General features: G+C 43.7%; 1 protein-coding gene across 10 annotated transcripts in view; it reads left to right on the forward strand.

Annotated features, from left to right (window-relative positions):
- The window catches only part of LOC129812846 (ryanodine receptor 3-like), a 199,661-nt gene that overhangs the window by 170,030 nt on the left and 5,525 nt on the right, over positions 1–24,106 (forward strand). For 3 of the 10 annotated variants that reach the window (XM_055864766.1, XM_055864768.1, XM_055864770.1), the window contains exons 70-99: positions 1,481–1,651; positions 1,766–1,825; positions 1,928–2,062; positions 2,300–2,412; positions 3,147–3,246; positions 5,742–5,851; positions 6,172–6,223; positions 6,317–6,373; positions 6,485–6,584; positions 6,814–6,893; positions 6,988–7,064; positions 7,183–7,256; positions 8,570–8,587; positions 9,249–9,329; positions 9,509–9,597; positions 9,678–9,806; positions 9,924–10,028; positions 10,729–10,810; positions 13,006–14,318; positions 15,581–15,639; positions 15,848–16,022; positions 16,155–16,241; positions 16,326–16,526; positions 17,245–17,375; positions 17,668–17,710; positions 17,847–17,974; positions 18,077–18,137; positions 18,242–18,388; positions 18,516–18,650; positions 18,823–18,979. In XM_055864766.1, the coding sequence (XP_055720741.1) occupies positions 1,481–1,651; positions 1,766–1,825; positions 1,928–2,062; positions 2,300–2,412; positions 3,147–3,246; positions 5,742–5,851; positions 6,172–6,223; positions 6,317–6,373; positions 6,485–6,584; positions 6,814–6,893; positions 6,988–7,064; positions 7,183–7,256; positions 8,570–8,587; positions 9,249–9,329; positions 9,509–9,597; positions 9,678–9,806; positions 9,924–10,028; positions 10,729–10,810; positions 13,006–14,318; positions 15,581–15,639; positions 15,848–16,022; positions 16,155–16,241; positions 16,326–16,526; positions 17,245–17,375; positions 17,668–17,710; positions 17,847–17,974; positions 18,077–18,137; positions 18,242–18,388; positions 18,516–18,650; positions 18,823–18,979 (4,270 nt within the window). Of the gene's footprint in view, positions 1–1,480; positions 1,652–1,765; positions 1,826–1,927; positions 2,063–2,299; positions 2,413–3,146; positions 3,247–3,951; positions 4,049–5,741; positions 5,852–6,171; positions 6,224–6,316; positions 6,374–6,484; positions 6,585–6,813; positions 6,894–6,987; positions 7,065–7,182; positions 7,257–8,569; positions 8,588–9,248; positions 9,330–9,508; positions 9,598–9,677; positions 9,807–9,923; positions 10,029–10,728; positions 10,811–13,005; positions 14,319–15,580; positions 15,640–15,847; positions 16,023–16,154; positions 16,242–16,325; positions 16,527–17,244; positions 17,376–17,667; positions 17,711–17,846; positions 17,975–18,076; positions 18,138–18,241; positions 18,389–18,515; positions 18,651–18,822; positions 18,980–24,106 lie in introns of all 10 variants that reach the window. The other 7 variants (XM_055864769.1, XM_055864771.1, XM_055864767.1 and 4 more) reach the window with 4 other exon arrangements.

Raw genomic sequence — 24,106 nt, forward strand, 5'->3', positions numbered from 1 at the left:
GTTTCTCATTCCCTTATGGGCCGAACATGTCCCAGCTCTGTTATTGAAAGTCAACACGCCCATGACAAATAACATGATCACGTCATTGGTGTTTCTGGGTGATGGATATCCTGCACTGGTGTGTGTGGCACCTACCTCCCACTGGCTGCCTCTATTACACGGAACCCAAACCGGCTGCGCACGTGCGCCATTGTGCATAAATAAATAAAAATCCCCCCACACCAAACGCGATCACGACAAGCAGGTTAAAATATCAAAACAAACTCTGAACCAATTACATTAATTTGGGGACAGGTCGAAAAGCATTAAACCTTTATGGCAATTTAGCTAGCTAGCTTGCTCTTGCTAGCTAATTTGTCCTATTTTGCTAGCTTGCTGTTGCTAGCTAATTTGTCCTGGGATATAAACATTAAGTTGTTATTTTACCTGAAATGCACAAGGTCTTCTACTCCGACAATTAATCCACACAAACGGTCAATCGAATCGTTTCTAGTCATCTCTCCTCCTTCTAGGCTTTTTCTTCTCTTGACTTTATATTACGATTGGCAACTTTCATAAATTAGGTGCATTACCGCCACCGACCTCGTTCGTCTTTCAGTCACCCACGTGGGTATAACAAATGAGGAGATGGCACGTGGGTACCTGCTTCTATAAACCAATGAGGAGATGGGAGAGGCAGGACTTTCAGCGCGATCTGAACTGACTTCTATTTTAGCCCTTGGCAACGTAGACGCTCGTTGGCGCGCGCGGGCAGTGTGGGTGCAATAATTTAATAATATAGATTTCTAAATGTATTTTGCAATGCTCGTGCACGCGACGTGAGCGTTGTAGTCAGCCTGTGTCACTCAGCTCCCGTACTGGGCGGAGGTGTGTGTGTGTGTGTGTGTGTGTGTGTGTGTGTGTGTGTGTGTGTGTGTGTGTGTGTGTGTGTGTGTGTGTGTGTGTGTGTGTGTGTGTGTGTGTGTGTGTGTGCATCCATACAGTTAATGGTGTTTCTTTCTCTCTTGCTGAGTTGAATATGAGTGTCTTCTGTGTGCCAGCTTCTCAGTGCAGTCCTTTTTTTATAACACCTCACCGTATGGGTACAGGCAAACTGTGGGCGAATGCTGCTTTCAGGCTATAGCTACATTTGAAATGCTTCATGGGCACATATTTTCAGCCGCCAGCGATGGAACAATGCCTTAGTTCCCTCTGCTACCCATAGGTTTAATTCAGCATTCGGTGTGCAGTGTGCTGTGCTCCCACTGTGAAATAAGCACAGTTAGAACAAGGTAGTAATTTAGAAAGTGACTGCATTGGCTATTATAAAAAGGTTGTGGCCCATCTGATACATTACAAAATGGCATCCTATTCCCTATACAGTGCACAACTTGCACACAAAAGTAGTGAACTATATATAGAAAATAGAGTGTCAATAGAGTGCCATTTTTCAGTGAGTGCCAGGTGAAATTATTAATGTGTCATTCCGTCCTGGTAACAGTCAGGGGGTCAGGACCAGGAGAGGAAGCATAAGAGGAAGCGAGGAGAGTTCTACTCCATCCAGACATCCCTGATCGTGGCTGCCCTGAAGAAGATGCTGCCCATGGGACTCAACATGTGCACCCCCGGGGACCAGGAGCTCATCTCCCTGGCCAAGACACGTTACCTCCTGGTGAGAGGGCCTGTCTAGCCCACATGGACCCATGCTGATTGAGGATCAGGTATCACTGGCCACACACTACCTGATGACGGTGTATCTAATTGTTTTTTATGTTTTGCTCAACAGAAGGACACAGATGATGAAGTGAAGGACCATGTGCGGCAAAATTTGCACCTTCAAGAAAAGGTGAGCTGTATATTATGGCATTATTGTAATCCATAAAACTAGCAACTTTATCAAAAATCTGTGATGTTTTCTAACTCCTACACTGTACTAACCCACCCCCAGTCAGACGACCCTGCAGTGAGGTGGCAGCTGAACCTGTATAAGGATGTGATGGTGAAGAACGAGGGGCCTCCAGACCCTGAGAGGACAGTGTTCAGAGTCCAGAGCATATCAGCTGCAGTCTTCCATCTGGAGCAGGTCAGTGGCTGGCTGCACCATGCATCCCCCTTACTGTCTACATCCACTTCTCTATCCGGGCCCCTTATATCCATGTTATAGATCCTTAAGCTGTGATCTATATCCTGGATGCTTTATGTCCTGCTTCTCTGATCTTTACTCAACTTGATAGTAGTTACATTTGTGATCCAAACCATACACCCTGTTTCGTATGTTAAATTACAACTTACATATTTTGTCTTCATTTATTCAATGTAGGTGGAACAGCCGTTGAGGTCTAAGAAGTGTGTGTGGCAGAAGCTGCTGTCCAAGCAGAGAAAGCGTGCGGTGGTGGCCTGCTTCCGCATGGCTCCTCTCTACAATCTGCCCAGGTATCACACAACCATCTACATGTTGTGTAGTCAGTCCTTTACAAACATAAATATTACAATAGAATAGTCAAATATTACAATAGAATACCCCAGCTGCTGATGTCAGTATTGGGAGGCAGCAGGCTGTGTTAAGTTTAGCATTCTCTCTCATTTCCAACCCTACACTATTTCTTTCTCTATGCCTCATGAGTCTCGCCCCTCTTTCCTGGGCTTTGACCCTGTATTAATATGAAGCGTCCCTCCCCTAATCTGTACGACAAATGTCTCGCCTCAGGCAGTTATCAAGGAATGGAAAAGGACACTAGCAATTTCATGCCCTGTTGCACTGTAACTCAATCACAGAGACTCAGGAGGAGAGACAGTGGGGAGAAAAACAATTAAGAGCCCGACATGGGGGCGGCCATCTTTAATGTGTGCTCTCATGTCTCTCCTCGTCACCAAATGATTAATTCCACCTAGTTATTGTTGTTTTTTGGAGAATGTGACATTGCATCATATTGTTGAGGAATCAGTAAGCACTGGCCTTTTGAGTCAGGGTAAATCTAGAAATGTTAAGGACATTTGATGCAATGTCAGTGTACTTTTCCTTTCCACCTCTAATACTATCACATAACTCTCTCTGTACCAGTGTGACAGTGGCTTACCACCCTTTTACAATATATCTACTACTCTGTCTCTGCTACTTTACCCTCTCTCTGTTCTCTCCTGAATGACTATACTGTACCTCCCCTCAGGCACAAAAGTAATAATTACTTCCTGAACGCCTACCGACACTATTGGCTCGAAAAAATGCATGAGAACACAGACTATGACAGTCTGCTCTCCATGCTAACGGTAATGTAATGTTCAGACAACGTTTGTGACCTGTTCCTCCCCCCTCCTCCCAGCCATGGTTTGTACTATAACTATAACTCTCATACTGTGATCCCGCAGGCTTTCTGACTGGTCCGCCTATTATAAAGCTACACTCATCACTAAAATATTCACTCTGACCAAATGCTTTTTCTTCTAAGTTATAGGTTTCTGTACCGATGTCGCTGTAATTTATATACCATATATTTTATTTAGCTTTAATCATTACAGTGTACTGTAGAAGTTGCTAGAATCAATATGTCCTGTGATCATTTTTACTGGTGTATACATGAAAGGTTTATGAAATGGGGGGGGGGGGGGGTACAGTTCAAACTTCCAAGGTGTTTCTCAATGGTGACCAGTTGGATTTGCCAGTGCCCTATATGAGGATTTCCCAAACTCGGTCCTGGGGCCCCCCCTGGGTGCACTTTTTGTTTTTTTGCCCTAGCATTACACAGCTGATTAAAACAATCAAAGCTTGATGATGAGTTGGTTATTTGAATCAGCTGTGTGCTCCTTGGGTAAAAACCATAATGTGCACCCAGGGGAGGGGGAAAGCAGGACAGAGTTTGGGAAGCCCTGCCCTATACTAACCAGTATTAACCGTTCTTAACGTAATACCCCCCTCCTCTCCTCTTCCTCCTGGTCCACCCTGCTAACCCTCCTAATCTCCCTCTACCCCCCCAGGCATCGCTCTATTAACCTCTTCCTCCTGGGCTATCAGAGAATATGGATAGAAACAGAGACGTACTCTTTTGAAGAGAAGCTAGTGCAGGACCTGGCAGTAAGTACTGTACCTGTCCACCCCAGTGCCCAGCCCTCTCTTTGTGCTCTCTCTGTGGGGCTAGTCTCTTTTCTCCGTCCTCACCTGGCCGTGCTACAACACGAACGCTTCGCCAGTACAATGCCCGCCAAGTGCCGCAGGGGTTCTGCCAGTCATCCATGTTCTGCCCCTGGCTCTGTCCCTTGCAAACTGAAACGCCTACGTGGGCACGCATGACATCACCCTGGATGTCAGTGCCGGCTGTACTGTAACTGTACCGTTGTCCGTTTCTAGAGCTGTTTCCCTTCCTACAGGGGTAAGAGAGCATCCAACCACGATGCTACGGCTTACTGGTGAAATTTATGGAAGGTGTGGCGTCCTTCATAAATTTTCTGTTGCAGCATGGACAAAGTATAGTGTCATAGTCATGTCGTTTGAGGAATTTGTTGTAATCAAAGAATTAAGATATAATGTCCGTGTAAGGGTTGCTTTCTTTACAACTTTGATTCGAGATATCTCTGAAATTCTTCAAAACCCCATGCCGCCCTGTGTAAGAACCTGCTACATTTATCAAAACAGCAATGAAGAAAAATGGTTATAAACACTCTATAACACTTTATAAGCCTTTTTACAAAAATGATAGATTTAAGATGTAGGGAAAGTGGCTACATCCTAAAATAGATGACCATGTGGAATAGTATTCCCTCTACCACTATTTTTGCTCCATCCTTTCCTGGTGGCCTCTCTTCATTGGGAGAGTATCTGTGGTGCTCAGGGATAAAGTGGTAGACGAGTATAAAGTATTATAGAGTATGGATCAGGCTCATGGAGAGTCATGCTTAACTTCCATCTTCCTCCCTTTATCTCTACTGAACACACACCTTCACACCGCTAACCTTGATACTGCTGTACCATCTGAATGTACTGTGTGTATGTCCCTGTGTGTGGGCCTGCATGGTCTGCTGATGAGTGGCGTGTCATACCCGGAATGCTTTCAGTCTGTGATTCAATGGGCCATCACACTAGTAATGAAGCAACATGGTGGGACAGGGTTTGACTGCACATTCTGCATCTTTCATTCCAATGTGCTTCTGTTGATCAAGTACTCCTTGTTGTCTCTAAGGTGAGTGATGTACAGAGGAGACTGTTTTATATAATGGCAATGGTAACTGCATATGGATAGTAACTTATCCATATTTCTGCTTCATACCTTCCCACCGGGCACAGACGTGAGTTCAACGTCTAGTTTTGATTCACATTTTGTTGAGTTGTCAACTAATGTGCATTGAACGTGCAATCAACAAAAAAATTCACAATGTCATTTAGGTTAAAGGTTAAACGTTGGGTGAAAAAAAAGACCATACCCTTACTTTTTGCAAATCCAATCAGTTTTCCACATTGATTCAATGTCATCACATATATTTTTGGGGTTGAAATGACATGGAAACAATGTTGATTCAACCAGTTTTTGCCCAGTAGATTGGCCTTGGTAACCGTTATTCCTGAAGCGTGTTGCAGTGTAATTTGAACAACTAACTTTATTTGTTGCAATTTCACTAATTCAAAGTAAAGTTATTGTGATCTTTAAAATGTGTATCAACTCAGTGTAGGCACATTTTGTCACTCTCAGAGGGTAAAGGGCACTGCTGTAATGACAGGTAATTGGGTCTCAGGGTAGGGTGGTAATCTGATGTGTGGCTGGGTGTTTGTGCAGAAGACCCAACTGAAGGTGGAGGAGGAGGAAGAGGAGGAGGCAGAGATGCAGCCAGACCCTCTTCATCAGCTCATCCTGCATTTCAGTCACAATGCGCTCACTGAGCGGAGGTAAACACACACACACACACACACACACACACACACACACACACACACACACACACACACACACACCTAGGCACCTGGCATCGTGCTGCTAGCTCCATCTGTGCTATGTAATATTGCCGGTGTATCCCTTGGCTAATAAACTGTCGCATTGAACTAAAACACTGCAGCATTTCTCCCCACACAGGGAGAGGCCCTCGAGCACAAGTAATTGTGTCACATTTATTCTTAGTCATGCACCTGAGAGATGTGTCTATTATGGAGTGTATTTGTTTAGTTATGTAAGGTTCATTCACACATGTTTATTCTGCTTTTCCATTCAGTTCTTTGGAAGAGGATCCTTTGTATATTGCGTATGCAGACATGATGGCAAAGGTACAAAGCCTATATGAATCTGCTTTTGGATACATGTCTTTAGTGTCATGTAGAGGTTACCAGAGATCTGACTACCAAAACTTTTGTCTTTAGAGTTGTGCAGAAGATGAAGAAGAAGAAGATGAAGAAGGAAAAGAGAAAACGTTTGAGGTGTTTTGGACCTCCCATCGAGATATTAGATTTGACTAGTTTCAATGGTTTTGTAAGGAGCTGTGTTTGTTTACATGGTGTGTGTTTACATGATGTTTGTTGACCTGTTAGGAAAAAGAGATGGAGAAACAGAAGACCCTGTACCAGCAGGCCAGGCTGCATGACAGAGGAGCTGCTGAGATGGTGTTACAGATGATCAGCGCCAGCAAAGGTACACACACACACACACACACACACACACACACACACACACACACACACACACACACACACACACACACACACACACACACACACACACACACACACACACACACACACACACACACACACATACATACATACATACATACATACATACATACATACATACATACATACATACATACATACATACATATACACACACACACAATATGATCCCTAATTATCCTCTTTAGGTACGCTTGGGCCCATGGTGACCTTTACCTTGAAGCTGGGCATCTCTATACTCAACGGAGGCAACATACTGGTTCAGCAGGTATATCAGAATATTTATGGCCCATATCAATCTTTTCAGTATGTACAGTGGCACTGTACAGCTCAATTTGTTTTGTGTATTTCCTTTTTTGTAGAAAATGCTTGACTATCTGAAGGAAAAAGGAGATGCTGGTTTTTTCAAGAGTTTGTCAGGACTCATGCAGTCTTGCAGGTAAAATGATATCACAACACACAAACAAATCTTTGACTGTTTGACATTCAAACAGAGCAAAACTATACATGTTAAAAGATATAAACCACATTGGCTCTCTTTCCTTCAAATTCATTAGTGTCCTGGATTTGAATGCATTCGAAAGGCAAAACAAAGCGGAAGGTCTTGGGATGGTGACAGAGGAAGGATCAAGTAAGTGAGGGGAATCACTAGACTACCTCAGACAGACATATGCACAGTAATCTCTCTTTCCTGTCAGAAAGGAATGACATTTGAATTCTGATATATTAAATACATGCATATCTTAGAATTGTTTTGTGTTAATGAAAAGTAATTGTAGATGCGTTTTGATAAGATAACAATTTATTTTCTTACCTTTGAGAGTCAAGTCTACTTGGTGCTATTGGTGAATGCTGAACCATGATGCTCCGTACAGATTTGTTATGTCTAAAACCATAAACAAGTATAAAATATAAATATTAAGTAGAGAACGAATATATAATTCTAAAGACTCCATGTTGATTTCATCTGACCCCTCCCACTTCCTCCCACCCACCCACAGGGTCATAAATGACCTGTCTTCTGATTGCCAACCAGTGAATGCTCACAGACAAAGCCTGTCTAAAATTGCATTATTCAACTAATATGATTTTTGGTGGGTTGCTTTTACTGCTTGTGCTACACCAAGTGGTCACTGTGTTCCTATTAACACCTTGTTGTAAATTCTGAATCGGTCCATACAGAAACTGAATTCATTAATGGAGACTTACTGAACCTTGTGATGGAGGTCATGTCAAGATTACATCTGGAGGCTATTCCTTCATATTTATAAGCAAGCAATAACAGCAGTCCATAAGGATACACCACCTGTCATTACGATTGGTCAGCCGATGTCCAACCCACCAGCTAATGATTGTCCCATGCCTTTGTTGTGTTAGAAGAAGGCCTGTGATAGGGCTACTCCAGATACATGGTGCAGCATTAGCGCGCCACGTTCGCTCTTATGTTTGTGATGAAAAAGCTCATCTCCATGTCGCGTATGTCATTGTGTCTGTGTTCATGAGCCTGTGCTACTGTATGTTCTTCAGTCATGTGACATCTGAGCACTGTCTGTCAACGAGATAGAAAACAGATCTATACACAATTGATCACCCACCATAGAAGCGGTTGGATCTAATGGAGTGCATACAGTAAATGGCTATGTTCTCCTAGATACTCCAGCTCATTCCAACCTCATGTAACCAGGCATAAGTGATGGTGACTGCAGTCCTGTAGTGTTCTCACCCCCTGTCCAACACCAGTCCTGCCAAACTGTGCAGCAGAACCTGTAGAACTACCTACCTGAGACTCTTAACCGCATGTCTACTGTATGTCCAACGCCTAAAGTGATGTCGATATATCTCTCTTCTTCCTTACTTCTTATTGAAACTCAATGTCTTCTCCTTTGCTTATGTCTGCTTTTTTTGTTTGTTTCTTCTTATCATATTTTAACTCATCGGTCGCAGTCAACGTGAGTGAGCGGGGTAAATACATGGTTTAGATTCTACTCATTTCGCAATGCTGCCATCCTGATTGTTCTCCGTCCAGCTCCCAACCCTTCTCCCTCCCCTCTGTCTGGAATGTAATAATAAAATACTGATCTGAAGGAACACATGCATGCTCCAATAAGACATATGGTCAGATTGTTCAATCCATAGCATCAGACCCCGACAGACTCTTAACTCTCTCTCCTGCCATACAAAGTTAGTGCTTGTGGTCTCCTCCTATACAAAGTTAGTGCTTGTGGTCTATGTGGAAACTTGTCTGTCTCTTTTATGTTGATACTACTAACCAATATTACTTGATAAAGTAAATTAGGAAGAATAACATTCCCAAAGCTTTGCTTGGATCTGAAGTACAGAACAACAAAGCTCTGCCATGCAGTTGTATACTGAACATCATTCCCTGCATACAGTATGTACTGTATATCAAGAAAGTGATATGAATATCTCAGAGGGAGCATATACTTTCATGACAAAGTCTCCTAGTCTAGGAGCTTGAGGACTAGATAGCAGCTTTGTATTGAAGTGAAAGTTATGCTAGCCATGGTGTAAGCTTGTGTTAGATCAGGTTGAGGGGGTTGCCTGATTTCTAGCCCCCTCCTAACCAAAGGGGACAGTCGTCAATCTCATCTCCTGTGTCCAGGTTCCAAAGTACTGCAAAACGATGAGTTCACTAAGGATCTCTTTAGGTTTCTGCAACTGCTCTGTGAGGGACACAACAACGGTACGTCCAAAACTTTCTAGAACACCTTACCTCAATACTGGTTAAGGTACTCTAGCCTACCTGTGACTTGTGCATTTAGTTCTGAGAGATCCGTATTATTTGTTTACTGCCCACAATCTACTACGTATATCATTACCTGATCCTCTAACCATTGGTATTTGACCACTTTCTTTCTTCAGACTTCCAAAACTTCCTGCGGACTCAAACAGGAAACACGACCACTGTAAATATCATCATCAGCACTGTGGACTACCTGCTCCGTCTGCAGGTAAAATACTATCCCCCATATGCTTTGTGTAATGTCTGTTTACAGTATCATGTGTTTGATGTTGATTTGTCCAATATTAGGAATCCATCAGTGATTTTTACTGGTACTACTCTGGGAAAGACATCATGGATGAGGCTGGCCAGCGGAACTTCTCCAAAGCCCTGGCTGTGGCCAAGCAGATTTTCAACTCTCTCACTGAGTACATACAGGTAACACAAGACTCTTGGGTTGGAAGAAACTAGCCTTCACAGACAGGAATGTGTTGTATGGTTAATCATGGTGATCCAATCGTCCTGACTTTAGTGATCTTCTCTTTGTGATGCCAGGGCCCTTGTATTGGGAACCAGCAGAGTCTGGCACACAGCAGGCTATGGGATGCAGTGGTGGGATTCCTGCATGTGTTTGCCAATATGCAGATGAAGCTGTCACAGGTAATACAACTCAGTACAATTTCCTAATCAACTCACTTTTACTCAGCCAATATTCAATCTATGTCATCAGATATGAAATTGAATAGAATCTGATTCATGTGATGCAACATCAAACTATATGTGGATAGAGTTCAACAATCTGCTGTGTTGCCACTAGAGGTCTCTCTTAGCTCAGAGATGTACTCTGCAGCATGTCTAGTTGACAGGCTTTTCTCCCTGCCTTAATTTGAAAGGTTATGAAGGCTGTGATCCATCACTCCCACAGCCAGACACCTTAGATGTGCTTTGTAGCCAATAACCCAGATGGGATCAGAATGAAACCTCTCGTACCGTCTTAGTTTATCTCAGGGTTATCCAGAGGGGCAGGGCTGTTTGCAGGTGGACAGATTGACAGGGCGGCTGGGCGCGTTTTGATTAAGCTAATCAAAGTCCCTCCTCAGATTTATTATGTGCCGTGAGCCGGCTCAAAGGAGGCCCAAAATGAGTCAGCCCCTCCCAGCCATCTGCTTGGGCCCAACAGAATGACATTAGCCTGTGTGCTGATGGATGGCTGGGACCTAGCGCTCTCAGAGGGCCTTGATCTCTCCAAATGCCATGCTGGGATATTAGCAGCGGACTGGCCCCAGACAGAGAGCTGCGCTAACCTTTTTGATGTGGTGAAGGATGTGTCACAAAGTTGCTTTCGTTTCCTCTCCCCCAGGATTCAAGTCAGATTGAGTTATTGAAGGAGCTGCTGGACCTGCAGAAGGACATGATCGTGATGATGCTCTCCCTTCTGGAAGGTTCTATTACCTTTTCATCTCAGTCGTGACTCATCATGGAACACATTGTGGTCATATCTGGAGGCACTGATAGAACGTTCGCTACCAGCATATGCTCTATCTATGTTATCCATTTTGTGCCTAAAACCCTTTAAACAGATGTATTTACTTGAAATGATATTACATGATATCAAACACCTATCCATTCTACCTGGAGAATTCCATTAGCAGATTGTATTATGGTTACTTTGTACTTTCTATTGTTTGTTCTAAACCAGGGGTGTCACTCAATCAGCCCACCGGCCGTATTGAAAAAACACGAATTCGTGGGCCTGACATAGCCTATTATGTTTGTTTTTACAACATCAAAAAACCTGCATACAACTGTGACCCAAACTGGCCATTGTTTTATTACAAATAATATGTCCCTTTATAATGTCCACTTATGTGCATAGGGTGCTATATATAGCATTTTAACATATTAAAACAAGAGATACATACAGTGCATTCTGAAATTATTCAGACCCCCTCACTTTTTCTACATTTTGTTGCTTACAGCTTTATTCTAAAATTGATGAAATAAAAAATAATCCTCATCAATCTACACACAATACCCCATAATAACAAAACGAAAACAGGTTTTTAGATGTATTAATTTGTAGGTGTCCATCACCCATTTCATATATGTTACGAATTGCAATATGTATTATATCTTAAAAAGTTTCGAAACGTACAATATGTTACGAATCTGCAAAACATGATATGCTAAGAATTCTAGCAAGGTGGCTGACGTTAGCTAGGATAGGGTTTAGAGGTTAGGGTTAAGTTTAGGAGTTAGGTTAAAGGGTTAAGGTTAGGGTTAGCTAAAATAGTTACGGTTTGGGGAAGGGTTAGCTGACATGCTAAGTAGTTGCAAAGTAGCTAAAAAGTAGTACGTATGTGAAAGTTGCTAATTAGCTAAAATGCTAAAGTTGTCCGTGATAAGATTCGAAATTGCAACCTTTGGGTTCCTAGATGTTCGCGTTAAACACCTACTCATCAACCCTGACCAACCACCCTAGTTTAGTTTTTGCCATAAGTAACATAATAAAATAATCCCCATCAAAATATGTCAATTTAATCTAGAGATATCAATGGGTTTTTTTGCATTGGATGCTTCTCAATCCACCGCATCCACCGATATATCGCACTTCCGCATCTGCGGTGAAATGTGTCAGAACTAGAACGGTGTTTGTCAGACCCGAAAATCGATCTTCTCACGAAAACGTCTGAAGCATCCGAACGATTTGACCTACAAAAGTCTATGGAAAGGGGGGATTCTCATGAACACGATGTTGTTTTCCGTTTTGCTCTACAACCCGTGACTCGTCTGAAGGTGACAGGTTATGACCCGTGACTCGTCTGAAGGTGACAGGTACCGGTTAGAAAAAATGTATGGGAGTATTAAGGCAGTTTTGATACCTAAAGGGGTATCAAAACTCGTCTGAGTCTGAATTACCCACAGGTAATTGTTTCTAAAATAGAAAAAATGAATGGTGGAAAAACAATTGGAACCATTTCCCTATTCGACCACTAGGTTTTATGGGTATTATGATGCCTCCAGTGTGGGGCTCTATACCCCTTAAACTCAACTCTGGACTTTGAAGCCAGTTCAACTGCATTTTTTCATTGTTCCCCTAAAATTAAAAAAACAAAGCTCAATGATCCGTAGTATGACCATCTTAAAACAATGACATATGTCATCTTAATTTCATAAAGTAGATGACTCAGCTGTTGACTCATTTATACTCGCTTGTGTGTCCTATTGTCCTTTAGTAGTAATTTATACCCACATGTGAATACTTTATCTTATAACTTTTTGACAACCAAGATGACATGTTCTGTAGGCTACAGCAATGACCTGTTGGAACCAGAACTTGACATGGACATTTAGCCTACAACACTTTTAAACTTTCGGTCTGGTAGAAGATTTGGTCAGTGCCATTAGTGATTATATGATACAGCGCACTGGCTGGCTTGTGTGTGGGTATGGCAATCCACTGCAGTTTGTCGTGCTGCATGTTGACAGTGCTTGCTGACTTGTAGTGCAGCACGGCAGTATGTAAGCAGGCCAAAATGAATTGACAACCCAAATCATTGCGTGGGACAGATAGAAATGTGTCACGGATCGAATCCTTTGTGTTTGACACGTGTTCTAAACTTTAGTAACCCCACAGGTAACGTTGTCAACGGAACCATCGGGAAACAGATGGTGGACACCCTGGTGGAGTCCTCCAGTAATGTGGAGATGATCCTCAAGTTCTTCGACATGTTCCTCAAACTCAAAGACCTGACCACCTCGGACAACTTCAAGGAGTACGACCCGGAGAGCAAGGGAGTGATCTCCAAGAAGGAGTTCCAGAAGTCCATGGAGAACCAGAAGCAGTACTCCCAGTCCGAGATCGAGTTCTTGCTCTCCTGCGCCGAGGCTGACGAGAACGACATGTTCAACTACGAGGAGTTTGTGAAGCGCTTTCATGAGCCGGCCAAGGACATTGGCTTTAATGTGGCGGTCCTGCTCACCAACCTGTCAGAACACATGCCTCACGACGCCCGTCTGGCCACCTTCCTGGACCTGGCCGAGAGCGTGATAAACTACTTCGAGCCCTACCTGGGCCGCATAGAGATTATGGGCGGAGCCAAGCGCATCGAGAGGGTCTACTTTGAGATCAGCGAGTCTAGTCGTACACAGTGGGAGAAGCCCCAAGTCAAAGAGTCTAAGAGACAGTTTATCTTTGACGTGGTGAATGAGGGTGGAGAGAGCGAGAAGATGGAGCTGTTTGTCAACTTCTGTGAGGACACCATATTTGAGATGCAGCTGGCCTCACAGATCTCTGAGCCTGACGCAGTGGAGCGTCCCGAGGAGGACGACGAGGACAGCCAGAGTGTGACGGAGGAGCCAGAGGAGGAAGAGGAGGAGAGCATGATGGAGTCTCACTCCGCCTTCACCAACTCCTGCGTCTCCATGAGGAAGAACCTGTTCAGCTTCCGCCAGCTGCTGACCTTCAAAAACATGAGGCGGCAGTACAGGAGGTTCAGGAAGATGAGTGTGAGGGAGATGGTCCAAGGCTTCTTCTCATTCTTCTGGATGATTATCACGGGCCTCTTCCGCTTCCTTTATAACCTGGTGTGGGGCTTCTTCCATATCCTGTGGTCCTCCATGTTTGGCGGGGGCCTGGTGGAGGGGGCCAAGAACATGAAGGTCACAGACATCCTGGGGAACATGCCCGACCCCACACAGTTTGGTATCCATGGTGATGTGCTGGAAACAGAGAAGATGGAGGCGAGTGAGGCGTCATCTGTGGCAGAGATGGGCCACATGGGCCAGGGGGACAAGGCAGAGGCAGATCTGATGACTGAGCTGCTTAACATCCAAACCAAGAGCCAGGGGGGAAAGCATGCGCCCGAGCCAGGTCTGGGGGACATGGGTGAGGTGGTGGGGGTCGACGCCCCCTCTTTAGCCAGTGCTGTCAAGCAGAAGAAGGCCAAGGTATCTGAATATCCTCAGAAATCACACATTCAGTTTTATTAAAAGAGTAATGGTTATCTGTGTAAAATCAGGCCTCTGTTATGTGTATGTCACGGAAAATGAACTGTAGTTTAAGCTGTTCTTCTCAAAATGTGCCACGGAACAAATTCTGTTTGTAAATGCATGACATTTGGTGTCTATAGACAGGCCACATTGACAGTATCAGTCAAAGTTAGAATTTGGAGAAAATGTGAAAATCATTAAAATGACTAAAACCATATAGTATTGTTATTTAAACTGTTCTAAATATGCCAAATGTATGATTCAACTCATTGTCATTTGTGATCTACAGCAGTTTCTGTATCACACTATATTTAGTCTTTGGACACATTGAATTACATATATTTCTTTTTACACATTTAATTAATCAAGTCATGTGAATACAGGAGGGAGTTTAGGTGGGCCTTCGCGCTTCAGCAAACAAGTTGCATTACAGCCTTATTCTAAAATGGATTAAATAAAAACATTTCCTCATCAATCTACACACAATACCCCATAATGAAAAGCGAAAATACGTCTTGTGAAATGATTGCAAATGTATAAAAAAAATAAGATACCTTATTTACATAAGTATTCAGACCCTTTGCTATGAGACTCGAAATTGAGCTCAAGTGCATCCTGTTTCCATTGATCATCCTTGAGATGTTTCTACAACTTGAATGGAGTGGTAAAGTCAATTTATTGGACATGATTTGGAAAGGCACACACCTGTCTATATAAGGTCCCACAGTTCACAGTACATGTCAGAGTATATATGGTTTTTCTTTATTTTTACTATTTTCTACATTGTAGAGTCACAACTATGAAATGACACATATGGAATCATGTAGTAACCAAAAAAGTGTTAAACAAATCAAAACATATTTTATATTTGAGATTCTTCAAAGTAGCCACCCTTTGCCTTGAACGCTTAGCATTCTCTTGGCATTCTCTCAACCAGCTTCACCTGGAATGCTTTTCCAACAGTCTTGGAATTTAATTTGGAACATGTATTCACATGGCTTGATTCATGAAATGTGTAAAAAAAAAAACAGTAACCCCAAAGACTAAATATAGTACAATATCAAACACCCACATTGTAGACAAATGCTTTGGCGATTTTAAAAAAATTCTTCAGATCTGTCCATCAGTATGCTCAGAGAAAAGGTGTACCAAAGTTTTTATTTATTTATTTCCATTATGAACATGAATGGGTTTACCAGGATTCCATGTGTTTCTTGAAGGAGGCTGCGACTAAGGAGCCTACCAACGGAGACCACAAAGCCGAGCCAGAGAAATCAGAGTGAGTGGCCTCATGCGTCCTTGATCCTTGATGTGATGTGATTGCACCTGATTTGATTCTCAGTGTGAACACAAGATTCCCTACCTGACTGAGCCGTAACAGCATTTGTTTTGCTCCTGCTAGAAGCTGAATTGATTTGGTGAGGGTGCTTGATGTCTGTTGGTCTGTCTGTGCATCACCCTGTTTGATGGTGTGTGTTTGTCTACAGCCCAGAGGATGGGGAGAAGAAGGACCAGGACAAAGTCAAAGAGGACGCTCCCCCAGAGCCCTCACCGGAGGAGAAGAAGGCCCCGAAGAAGAGACCGGGACTGAAGAAAGAGTCTCCAGAGGAGTTCATGGCAAACTTCTTCTCTAGCCTGGACATCTACCAGACCAAGATGCTGGTGAAACCACACACTGATGCTATAGCCATTCACATCATTTAGCCCTGTTATCATAATAGCACATTAGTGTTTGTGGTGTTGCATGTTGTATGGCATATCCTTGTCTAATATATGCTTGTATGTGTTTTTCAGAACTATCTGGCCAGAAACTTCTACAACCTGCGTTTCTTGGCATTGTTTGTTGCATTTGCCATAAACTTTATTCTGCTCTTCTACAAAGTAAGTCAAACCCTATCTAATGAAATAGAGCACAGTGTTACTATTGTGCTGTCCTGGATATACACTGAGCGTGTGTTGTGTCAGGTGACTGGAGATGACGGGGATGACGATGATCCAGATCCCTGGAATGGAGGTGGAGCTACTGATGAAGAGGAGGATGAAGGTGGGATGGAGTATTTTGTCCTGCAGGAGAGCACAGGCTACATGGCACCCACACTGCGCTTCTTGGCCATACTACACACAGTCATCTCTTTCTTGTGTGTGGTGGGATACTACTACCTAAAGGTACATTTTTCAGACACACAGACACACACATACAGATAACTAACTTATATGCACACATACCAACATATTTATAATATCCCTTGAGAATAAATGTTTCATCATTATAATGGACTAGTAATAAACACAGCAGTTTTCAAATAGTTAGTCCTTTATATTGTAATATGGGAACTAATCTACCATCAATACATTATTTCCCCTTTTTCTGAAGGTGTATTTGGTAAACACCAGCGTGTGATTATATTATCTCAGACAGTACCTTGTGGGGCTGTGATCTAATGTTCTGTCTGTGTCACGTTCCTGACCTGTTTTCCTTGTTTTTGTATTTGTTTAGTATTGTCAGGGCGTGAGTTGGGGTGGGCATTCTATGTTATGTGTTTCTATGTTTAGGTTCATTATCTATTTAACCTGATATGGTTCTCAATCAGGGACAGGTGTTTTACGTTTCCTCTGATTGAGAACCATATTAAGGTAGGTTGTTCACACTGTTTGTTTGTGGGTGATTGTATCTCGTGTCTGTATTCGTGCCACACGGGACTATTTGTCGGTTCGTTTCTCTTTTGTCATTTTGTTTCGTGAGTGTTCCGTTTATTTTGTTAATAAATAATCATGGACACAAACCACTCCGCATATTGGTCTGATCCTTCTCGCCTCTCCTCCTCGTCCGAGGAGGAGGATTACGACGACCGTTACAGTCTGTGTGTCTGTCCGTGTCCCCAAGGTGCCTCTGGTGGTGTTCAAGAGAGAGAAGGAGATCGCCAGGAAGTTGGAGTTTGACGGCCTCTACATCACAGAGCAGCCGTCAGACGATGACATCAAAGGACAGTGGGACCGCCTCGTCATCAACACCCCGTGAGTCATATAGAGCATAACTATAATCATCACCGCAAACTATAATCATCACCGCAAACTATAATCATCACCGCAAACTATAATCATCACCGCAAACTATAATCATCACCGCAAACTATAATCATCACCGCAAACTATAATCATCACTGCAAACTATAATCATCAACTTTTTGGTATTTGAATGTAGTTTTCAGATTGTGGATTACTTGTTAATACCAAGGTTTTTGTTTGTAACTCCCTGTCTTGTAACTTCTCATTGTCATAATGATATTTTCCATCCTCTTTTGTATAGTTCCTTCCCTAATAACTACTGGGACAAGTTTGTGAAACGCAAGGTAAGTAGGCAGTATTTAATTAATTATTGGTGGAATTTTTATTAATTATTCACCAGATCAATATGACTTGAACATGCACATACTATTTCTACTATTTACTTTGTTTGTCCTTGTTATCATGGCCTGCTGCTGTTAGGTGATCAATAAGTATGGAGATCTGTACGGAGCTGAGAGGATAGCAGAGCTGCTGGGGCTGGATAAGAGTGCTCTGGACTTCAACCCCACAGAGGAGACGGTGGTGAAAGAGGCATCGCTGGTGTCCTGGTGAGACCCTGGGAGAGTGGCCTATAATAGAGTTGTCGGGTTAGCATACACAGAGTGAAGTCAAAAACAGTACCATTCACATCAATCCACCTCTTTTGACAGGTTGAGCTCTATTGACACCAAGTACCAGTGCTGGAAAATGGGTGTGGTGTTTACAGACAATGTAAGTGTTCCACATTTACAAAGAGCATCATTTGGTATATGATAACACCACATTATTGTTGATTTGATCTGACTGATCTGTTTCTATGTTGTGTGTCCCTGCAGTCGTTCCTGTACCTGGTGTGGTACACCACCATGTCCATCCTGGGTCACTACAACAACTTCTTCTTCGCTGCCCATCTGTTGGACATCGCCATGGGCTTCAAGACACTCCGGACCATACTGTCCTCAGTCACCCACAATGGCAAGCAGGTGGGTGCAGTTTGGCTATCAGGCAACAGGGGTCAGTGTTGAGTCACAGCTCTAGTTCTGCCTTGTACTTTATCTCTATGGTTAATACCATCACAGTGGAAGTAACCTGAGGTATTCTCTGTCTCAGCTGGTTCTGACTGTAGGTCTCCTGGCGGTGGTGGTCTATCTGTACACTGTGGTGGCCTTCAACTTCTTCCGCAAGTTCTACAACAAGAGTGAGGATGACAACCAGCCCGATATGAAGTGTGATGACATGATGACTGTGAGTCCTTGGATCATAATGTGGAGGCCACACTAGTTAAAAAATCAATCATTTAATGAAACACCAGCCCAGTTTAGCCATCCTGTTTGGTGCCTTGTGAATGGATCTATTCCATCTTCATCCAGCCTCACTCTCTTTCTCACCTTCTCTCTGTTTCTCTCTCCTCCATCAGTGCTACCTGTTCCACATGTACGTTGGTGTGAGGGCAGGGGGTGGAATCGGGGATGAGATCGAGGACCCTGCAGGCGACCCGTATGAGCTCTACCGCATCCTCTTCGACATCACCTTCTTCTTCTTTGTCATCGTCATCCTGCTGGCCATCATACAGGGTACGTACTGTACTAATCTGGGTCACAGGAGGCAGTATCTGGGGCAGCGAAGGGGACCAGGGTGAGACCCAGCAGGGTCAGTGTCACTCTGGCTCCCTGGTGTCAAAGTCACCCTGCTCCCTGTGGGCTGTAAGGGGCTGTGGAAAGGGCTGTGTAGGGTGGGGATTAATCACCCATAGAGAGAGACCCATAGCTTGCTCTGTCTGTCTCCACCAGGCCCTCACACACAGTAATGTTTCTCTCACAGTCAGAAAGCCTCAAACTTTCCAATGGTTTTTCCACCTCAGAGACAATCAGTCAGCCTCATGTCTCTCCTACAGACACTCAAACTGACTGCTCACCTCACAGTAAGTCTAGAACACACAGACAGATACAGCCTGTACCCTAAAACAAGTGGGAGGTAAAAGTATAGATACCTTAATAGAAAGTTACTCAAGTAAAAGTGAGTCACCCAGTAAAATCCGACTTGAGTAAAAGTATTTGGTTTTAAATATACTTAAGTATTTTTTTTAAATATTTTTTTTATTTCACCTTTATTTAACCAGGTAGGCAAGTTGAGAACAAGTTCTCATTTACAACTGCGACCTGGCCAAGATAAAGCAAAGCAGTTGTAACAACAGAGTTACACATGGAGTAAAACAAACATACAGTCAATAATACAGTAGAAAAATAAGTCATATACAATGTAAGCAAATGAGGTGAGATAAGGGAGGTAAAGGCAATAAATAGGCCATGGTGTCGAAGTAAACACAATATAGCAATTAAAACACTGGAATGGTAGATTTGACAGTAGATGAGTGAGCAAAGTAGAAATACTGGGGTGCAAAGGAGCAAAATAAATAAATAAATAGTGGGAAGTGGTAGTTGTTTGGGCTATTTATAGATGGGCTATGTACAGGTGCAGTGATCTGTGAGCTGCTCTGACAGCTGGTGCTTAAAGCTAGTGAGGGAGATAAGTGTTTCCAGTTTCAGAGATTTTTGTAGTTCATTCCAGTCAATGGCAGCAGAGAACTGGAAGGAGAGGCAGCCAAAGGAGGAATTGGCTTTAGGGGTGACAAGTGAGATATACCTGCTGGAACGCGTGCTACAGATGGGTGCTGCTATGGTGACCAGCGAGCAGAGATAAGGCGGGACTTTACCTAGCAGGGTCTTGTAGATGAAGTATATAAGTAAATGTAATTGCTAAAATATACTAAGTATCTAAAGTAAAAGTATAAATCATTTCAAAACCATTTGTGTTTAGTGAGTCCACCAGGCCAGAGGCAGTAGGGATGACCACATGCTCTTTTGATAAGTGCGTGAATTCTTTGACAATTTTCTTGTCCTGCTAAGCAATCAAAAAAATTACTTTTGGTTGTCAGGGAAAATGTTTGTAATAAAAAGTACATTTATTTTCTTTAGGAATGTAGTGAAGTAAAAGTTGTCAAAAAAATAAATAGTCGTGCTAGAGGCGTTACTACAGATCCGGGTTCGATCCCAGGCTGTGTCGCAGTCGGCCGTGACCGGGAGACCCATAAGGCAGTGCACAATTGTCCCAGCGTCATCCAGGTTAGGGGATGGTTTGGCCGGTCGGGTTGTCCTTGTCCCATCGCGCTCTAGCGACTCTTGTGGTGGGCCGGGCGCATTGCACGGTCGCCAGTTGGACGGTGTTTCCTCCGACACATTGATGTGGCTGGCTTCCAGGTTAAGCGAGCAGTGTGTCAGAGTCGTGTTTCGGATGACACATGGCTCTCGATCTTCGCCTCTCCCGAGTCTATACAGGAGTTGCAGCGATGGGACAAGACTAACTACAGTACCAATTGGATTTCACGAAATTGGGAAGAAAAAGGGCAAAAAAAATATTCAGTACCAGTCAAAAGTTTGGACACATCTTCAAGGGTTTTTCTTTATTTGTATTAATTTCTACATTGTAGAATAATATTAAGAACATCAAAACTATGAAATAACACATGGAGTCATGTAGTAACCAAAAAAGTGTTAAACAAATATATTTGACATTCTTCAAAGCTTTGCACACTCATGGCATTATTTTAACCAGCTTCATGAGGTAGTCACCTGGAATGCATTTCAATTAACATCTGTGCCTTGTTAAAAGTTCATTTTAAAGGAATTTCTTTCCTTAATCCATTTGAGCCAATCAGTTGTTTTGTGACAAGTCTGTCTAGACTGTCGGTCTTCTGTCCTTTCTGACCTTTTCCGGAATCCTGATGCTGGACATAGAGCGGGCAAGAACCTGGAGGATGTTGGACTTTACACCACCACACAGACGTGGTGGCTTGCATTATCATTGAAACGACTCTTTGAGTCTTCTTCAGACAGACTCTTGTGGATCGCCATGATGGCAGCATCCTTCTGCTGGGCTCTCCATGCACTCTCATCATCCAGAGGAAAGGAATCATCCAGACACTTAGCGGTAGTATAAGTGCTGCACAAGGGAGGACAAACATCTCTGTAATCCAAGAAAGGGCATCTGGTACAACGTTCAGTTTTCCTTTGCGATACTCAATGATGAAGTCAAACTTCTGCAGTCGGATAGACCAGCGAATAAGACGGCTGTTGGTCTTGCCTGATGCCAGAACCCACTGCAGAGCAGCGTGGTCTGTGACAACGGTGAAGATCTTCGCCTCCAAGTAGTAGCTCCATTTCTCCAAAGCCCAGACCACAGCGAGGCACTCCCTTTCAGTCGTTGAATAATTCCTTTCGGCTGAATTAAGGGTGCGACTTGCATAGGCAAGAACTTCTTCTGTTCCAAGTCCTGTTTGTTGAGCCAAGACGGCTCCAAGTCCTGTTTGACTTGCATCCGTGTACACAATGAAATGAGCCTTCAAGTTAGGATGTCCCAGCACTGGAGGAGTAATGAGACTGTTTTTGAGTGCTTCAAATGCACTTTGGCATGCAGAGGTCCATTGGAATTTCACACCCTTCTTCTTAAGGTGGTTGAGGGGTTCGGCAACCTTTGAAAAGTCAGGCACAAACCTGTGGTACCATCCAGCCATACCCAAAAAACGCTGAACAGCCTTGAGGGATGTGGGAATTGGGAATTCCTGCACGGCTGCAACTTTGGCTGGATCTGCATGGATACCTTCAGCATTAACCACATGACCAAGGAACTTGAGTTCTAGCAAACAGAGACGACACTTCTTCAAGTTCAAGGTCAAACCTGCAGCCTTTAGTCTGTCGAAGACGGACTGTATGTCTTTCAGATGATCCGCGACAGAGGAAGAGTAGATTATGATGTCATCCAGATAGACAAGACAATTTCTACCCCTCAGATCTCCCAGGACAGTCTCCATCAACCTTTGGAAGGTTGCTGGAGCATTCTTCAAACCAAAAGGCATGACTTTGAAGGAGTACAAACCAGCAGGGGTGACAAAGGCAGTCTTGTCCTGACTAGCGGGATCCATTGCCACCTGCCAATAACCACTGTTCAGATCCAGATGACTAAAGATAGATGCTCCTGCCAGAGATTCCAGTATGTCATTTATGTTTGGTAGAGGGTAGGCATCGCTTTCTGTTATGGCATTCGGCTTCCTGTAGTCCACACAGAATCGATATCCACCATCTTTCTTAGGAATCAGGACAACCGGAGAAGCCCATCCGGAAAAAGACGGTTCCACAATTCCATTCTCCAACATGCTTTTGAGCAGTTCATTGAGGATTGTCAGTTTGGCGGGGGACAACCTGTAGGGACGCTGCTTAATAGGGACATCATGCCGGGTATAAATTTTGTGTTTGAAGATGGTTGTACGGCCGAGTGTAAGAGTGCAGACCTCACTGTTCATCTCCAACATCTGGGAGAGCTTCCACCTTTCCTCATCCGACAGACATGCCTGTTCTACTGCTTGTTTGATGTAGAAATCAGCATCAGGTTGGCTTTTGCTCTCGGATAGAAGGGGGGGTACGGCGGTAATCAGGGTGACAGTTGGGTTCTCCGACTTCACTGGTGAAACATGTTTTTGTCTTTGTCTTTTTATATTTTCTCGGTCTCTGACTTGACCTTGTCCGGACTCTGCATAATGTAGCAGGCTCCAGCCTGAAATCAGTGCATTACCAGGTTGAAATGGATGAGGCTGGGAATAGTCAGAGTGCAGCCTATAGGAGGGTTTGGACATCGAGATGGTCAGTCCACTGAAGAACAGGAAGTCTAGACCAAGGACTACAGCAAATGCAAGGCTTGAATCTGCAAGAATAGCCAAAGTTTAATAGTCTCATCATGCAGTTGTATTATTATACTAATCCAGCCCAAAGGGGTGGTAGGTTCTCCATTGGCCAAGTACAATGGTCCCTCCTCCCATGTTTGTAGCTCCTCATGAGGTAATGCCATGTTCTGCCACAGGGCCTCTTGCATCAGGGTGTAAGTTGCTCCTGTGTCAATTATGGCCTTCCCTCTCCAGTTCCTAACAGTCAGGGGCACCAACAGTTGTTGCGGAATAGTAATAAGACAGCTAGGGGTGATGTCTAAAGGCTTCATGGGCATTAAGGCTGACCCAATGGTATGCAAGCCACCACGTCTGTCTAGACTGTCGGTCTTCTGTCCTTTCTGACCTTTTCCGGAATCCTGATGCTGGACATAGAGCGGGCAAGAACCTGGAGGATGTTGGACTTTACACCTCCAACACATCACTGGACTTTTGTCTTGGCTCTTGGGTACAAATATCTGAGATGGTTTAGCCCCCAGAGAGCTATGGGTATACTGGGATGAGGGAACAGGGTTTTTAGTGTGAAGGTGGTGCTTCCAGTCCTTCTCAAACTGAGTCCCCATACGCACCAGATCATCCACATTCTGCACACGTTCTCGAAGTTGACTAGCAAGGCGGGGAATCATGTTCTTGAGAATGAGTTTGACCATCTCCGGCTCAGTAATGTCAGCCTTCCATCTCCTACATAGAACTCGATAGGAGAAGGCAAAGTCCCGTATTGGCTCTGCTTCACCCTGGACTCTGTTACGAACACGTTCCGCCAGTTCATCCCCATAGTCCTCTGAGAGGAAGGCTGAGAGGAATATTTTTTGAAACTCCTCCCAGGTTTTCACATGCTATCTCCCACCAGTCTCTTGCTGTACCATGGAGAACACTGCGGAGAATGGCAAGAAGCTCCCAGTCAGTAAGGGGCCGGATAGAAAGAAAA

This window comes from Salvelinus fontinalis, chromosome 16, assembly GCF_029448725.1.
Source record: "Salvelinus fontinalis isolate EN_2023a chromosome 16, ASM2944872v1, whole genome shotgun sequence".
NCBI lineage: Eukaryota > Metazoa > Chordata > Actinopteri > Salmoniformes > Salmonidae > Salvelinus > Salvelinus fontinalis.